The 4742-nt window shown below is 41.0% G+C and overlaps 1 protein-coding gene across 1 annotated transcript in view; it reads right to left on the reverse strand.

Moving 5' to 3' along the window:
* Window positions 1-4742, reverse strand: part of pa2g4b (proliferation-associated 2G4, b) — a 5924-nt gene extending 1182 nt beyond the window's left edge. The window contains exons 1-11 of the mRNA XM_023425262.1: window positions 4557-4742; window positions 2512-2640; window positions 2319-2424; window positions 2133-2202; window positions 1885-1977; window positions 1731-1794; window positions 1543-1621; window positions 1383-1461; window positions 1147-1280; window positions 926-1020; window positions 179-306 (exon numbers count right to left, since the gene is read on the reverse strand). Of these exons, the coding sequence (XP_023281030.1) occupies window positions 179-306; window positions 926-1020; window positions 1147-1280; window positions 1383-1461; window positions 1543-1621; window positions 1731-1794; window positions 1885-1977; window positions 2133-2202; window positions 2319-2424; window positions 2512-2640; window positions 4557-4644 (1065 nt within the window). The 5' untranslated portion in view covers window positions 4645-4742. The remainder of the gene's footprint in view (window positions 1-178; window positions 307-925; window positions 1021-1146; window positions 1281-1382; window positions 1462-1542; window positions 1622-1730; window positions 1795-1884; window positions 1978-2132; window positions 2203-2318; window positions 2425-2511; window positions 2641-4556) is intronic.

Genomic DNA, 4742 nt, shown 5'->3' on the forward strand with positions numbered 1-4742 from the left:
GGGGGGGGGGCAACACCAACAGTTAATGTAATGCCCTCATGAGGTACAGACACACAATACATCAACAAATAATGGCTTTGAAAATGCCAAGTCAGCCAACACCGTCCTAGAAGCAGTCCCATTAGTCTGAGCCCTTTTTTTCAGGCAGAGGATGCAATATCCATCAAACACACTGTACCTTCAGCTCTGGGTCCTCCACCTCATGCTCAGACTTGTAGAGCTCTGGCTCAAAGAGGCTGTTGGTGATTCGCAGAGGTCCATTGGCCATGAGCAGCACGGTGAACTTGAACTGGGCCACAAATTCGCCTGAACACAGACAGGATTGAAAGTTGGATTAAACAGTCCCAGTTAACAGGACGAGTTGCATTAGTTAATTGATTAAAATGCTTGGTGACATTGAGACCACGACTTACAATCCAGGCAGTCCAATTTAAACAACACATAAGTTTTAGAGTTTTAATGCTAATAAGACAGCCTCGGACATTAAGAAGAGATTGGCTGAACATCATGAAAATATAAAAAAAAAAAACAGAACAGGCAGTGTGTGCGACCGCTTCACCAGGTGGGACATCTACAGTACACACAGTGTCTGAAATGAGCATCCAGTTCACTTTCCTAGCATGCAGATACCCACATGGGTCATTTTATCCAGTTCACCTTAAAGTAAAGTTAACCATCAGCTCTTGGATGTGTTTAACAGGCCAACGTAGTATGGTCCTGAATGGCACTGTGGTAACCCGACAACAAACCCAAACAACAGTTATTGAAACAGCATCAACGTCATTTTACAAGTAAATTTGAAGTGTTCTGGCAACTGTGAGACACTTTTTTGATCTCACTTCATTTTGTTCACATGAAAACAAGCTTTCAAGAATATTAAAGATCACCAAAGTCCTTAAATGACACTGCTCATTGTTCCACTCACCCTCTTTCTCATGCAGCACATTGAATGGCTGCAGCAGCTCATGTTTGGCACACTCCACCACGCCCAACCTGGCTTTGCCTTCATCCTCAAATGCTCTGAGGAGATGAACAAAGAAGAGAAATGAAGAAAAATGAAGGCGTGGAACTTGGAAGATGATTTAAAGGTAAAATGAAAAGGGAAAAAAAAATGTTAATATTTGATCTGAAGATGAAAGATACTACCTCAGGGTGAAAGGCATCGTATCAAAGCGTCTCTCCATCTCACTGAAGAATGTCCGAGATGTCTTCATCTTCAAGCCGTACACCTTGTTGGGGTCTCGTTTGTAAACGGTGGTCCTCTGACCTCCATCCTTTGCCTGAATCACAAAACAAACAATAGATTCTTAAATTAATAAATGAAATCTTCGAAAATAAAAATAAATAATAAAAAAAAAAATCTAGAGTAAATTTCCTCTCACCTTTCCCTCTCCGGTGCTGATAAGCACATCCACTGCATATACCTCATGCACCTCAAACTCGGCCTTCTCATGGTCCTTTCTACAAAAACAAAAGTCATCCACCGGTTAAAGGGAAACCTCCTCAGGTCAGTGATAATAAGCAATTGCTGAGTGAACTCACTTTTGCTGGTCCGTTGGATTTTGGATGATAGTTTTCTCCCCATCAATCACATGTTGTTTGAGCTGATGGGACAGCATGCCTGTACACATTGAAGGAATAAACTCAGTCAAGCATCTAAATCAAATTCAGCAAATGTATACCAGTGGAATCACAGAGCTTAAAGGTGCCAAATGTTCGCAAAGACCCACCCTCGATAGGAGAGCACTTGAATGACTTTGCGATCTTGTTCCAGGCTTCTGTGACCTGTGTGTTCTGATAGACGAGACATGGTTATGATTATTCGATGAGGTATTGACGGTTAAGTCGTTAGTCAAATCAGTGGTTATGGTGGTGGAGTTTTACCTGGTTTCCTGGTTTGACAAGGCGCAGGGCAGCCTCAGCACAGAGGTGAGCTGCTTTGATAACGTCAGCCTTCCTCCCTGTCAGCGGGTTGTCCTGAAGTAACACACGAGGCAAGTCAAACAACAACAAAGTATTATAAGCTGCTCATGGTGTGACTTGATGGTCAAGAAAATCACAACTCATGATTATTGAGATAATGATTGAGCGACACAGCCGACGTGTCATTTATTCCAATGGTGATTACATACCTTGGTCACTCCAACAATGAAGCTGTGAGCCACATTTGAGATGAAGCCATCAACATGCACACCCAGGTCACTGCACAACAACACAACAGGAAAACATGAGATAAAGAAAGTCTGCATGGCACATAAATTATAAACTACAATTTCATGAAGTGCACAGGATAGACAGGTATGAATTCAGCAACTTACATCTTGATAAGGTCCCCATCCTTAAGTATGACATCAGGGTCACTCTTCAGAGGGGAGCAATGGCATACACAGTTGTTAACTGACACACAAGTAGGAAAAGCGATACCTGAGAAAGAAAGAGAGAGTGAGCGAGTGACGCAGTGCTGAGTCAGGGACACTGAATGTGACTAATGAAATGCAACAGAAGACTTACCTTTCTTCATGTCTTTTTCCTTCTTGAAGATTTTCCCAGTCTCGGCCATGATAAAGGCATCGCCTTTTTCACACAGGCTGAGTACGGAGACCCCAGCCGTAGCTGCCGCAACTACCGTCTTCAGAGCCTCTGCAGGACAAGAGATAAAAAGAGCCATGATATGTCAGTGACAGAGTGTATATAGTTTTGAACTGAAGCTAATGATTATTTTCATCATCGATTATTATCTATTCTTGTGTTATTTTCTAGATCAGATGATTCATTGTAATAAAAAATAAAATCAAAAACTACGAAAAGCCCAGGTCACATCCTTAAGTTCTTTGTGTCATCTACCCAACAGTCCAGATGCCATCTATCAATTTCCTCTTGTTTTATTACTCCATTAATCATCTAATCATTTAAGCATGGATAATTGGGTCAACATTAACATCAACAATGACTCTTGTTCACTGAAATCAGCTTGAAACAGCATAGTGCTAACAGTAAATTAGATGCCTTAAGATAAGTAGGGAAGCTGTTATAAACTACAATACAAAACCACAAGGACACACTGTCATTTATGTGAAGCACCACAACAGTATAGGACCAGTGTTTGTTGAGCATGTGGTCATCCTCATAACCTAGAGAGAGTACAGGCAATGGCAAGGGGCGAAACACAACCAATCACTGGAAACTGAATGGAAAATTTAAACTGAACTGGAGATTGAATAGAGCTGCAACAATTAGTTGGTTAATCCTTTTAGTCAGTTTTTCCCCCCCAAAAAAGTCCAACAATTTTCAGGTTCCAGCTCGTCAAATGTTAATTTCACTGCTTTGCTGTCTCTCGTATTAAAGTAAATTGAAGATTTTTGAATTTTGCACAGTTTAGGCTGTTTGGTGACCTCACCTTAATCGATTTGAATTTGGATATTCTGAGGCAGTCTTATCAAACAGTTGATGACCTGTTCCCTAACACCACTAACACACAACCTTAGATTCATTTACTTCAAATTAACCACGGTAAGTTATTTTATGATGGATTTACGATACGTATTTAAACTTTAAAAGGCAGGATGGTCAGCTCTTTAATCTCCAGACTAGCAGATAAATTACAACCAAATTCAAAAAATATACTGATCTGGGCAAATGACAGGTGTAAGAGGTAGGCATTGAGGAAAGAGTATGCTTAGCTAGATGACTTAAAGTAAAAACGTATTTATGTGTTTAGAATGCAGAAATAATGAAATACTAATGTTCATGGAGCAAACAGACTGTTTATGCTCCTAGGTTTGTTATATTTAGATTAAATGTTAAGTATTCATATTAAAACCACTCCCACCTATGACACCACACTGATGTTATAGAGTGCATGTGGCCTTGCAAATTATATATTGCATAATATATAGGGTTCAACCACGAGTAATATCAGCATGTTAAGTTTAGGATTCATGTTGGTAACTTTACACTTAGAGTGAGATTTTGTTTCCTTCTGTTCAGTATGATCAATAATTTATTTTTGGCGTAATTTAACATAGCAGAGTACTGGGTGTGTGGACTGGCTTCTGCTTACTTTAAGACCTTAAATTACAACCAGCTCTTTGGTCAACCCCTTATATGACAATTATGTTAGTCTGGATTTGAATAAGCTGTATGTATATATTTAAATGTCGGTTACACTCTTCTGGACAATCACATATTGTCATTCAATTTTGTACTTGTCATTGTTATCTGTTACGTTAGCAGTTACAGCTAGCTAACGCTTGCTAGTGAGGTTGCTGATCCACACAGCCACCTAGCTCTCCGGGCTAATGTGACAGCTACATGGCGTTAAACACATACGGGCTTCTATAAATAAAAGCGCCTTCTAATTATTTACGCGAGCCGTGTGTAACTTGTTTTAAACAAAGGCCCGCTCTCTGAAATGACCTGTGGCTGTTACTGCAGCGGCACATGGCACAGCTGCTGCTGGGTATGACTAGCTGACACTGCTAGCTAACATTAGACGGATTCACATACTTGTGGGTGGCTGAGACAAAAACCGCTCGTTAATAGCTCGTTTCACTTACGATTCGCGATCTCGGCCCCCATCTTGTACTTGGTGACCACCAAGTCATCGGCGATGGTCTGCTCCTGTGTCTCGTCGTCTCCAGACATGTTGGCAGTGTGTCTGCTAACTCAGAGTAACTTTTTTTTTCTCCCGGCGGGTGTCAGTCACTCACAGGATGGACCACGCTGCTCTCTGCACCGGCCCG

Source organism: Seriola lalandi, unplaced genomic scaffold, assembly GCF_002814215.2.
Source record: "Seriola lalandi dorsalis isolate HSWRI2012SDOR001 ecotype SW California unplaced genomic scaffold, Sedor1 jcf7180002054767, whole genome shotgun sequence".
NCBI classification, from domain to species: domain Eukaryota; kingdom Metazoa; phylum Chordata; class Actinopteri; order Carangiformes; family Carangidae; genus Seriola; species Seriola lalandi.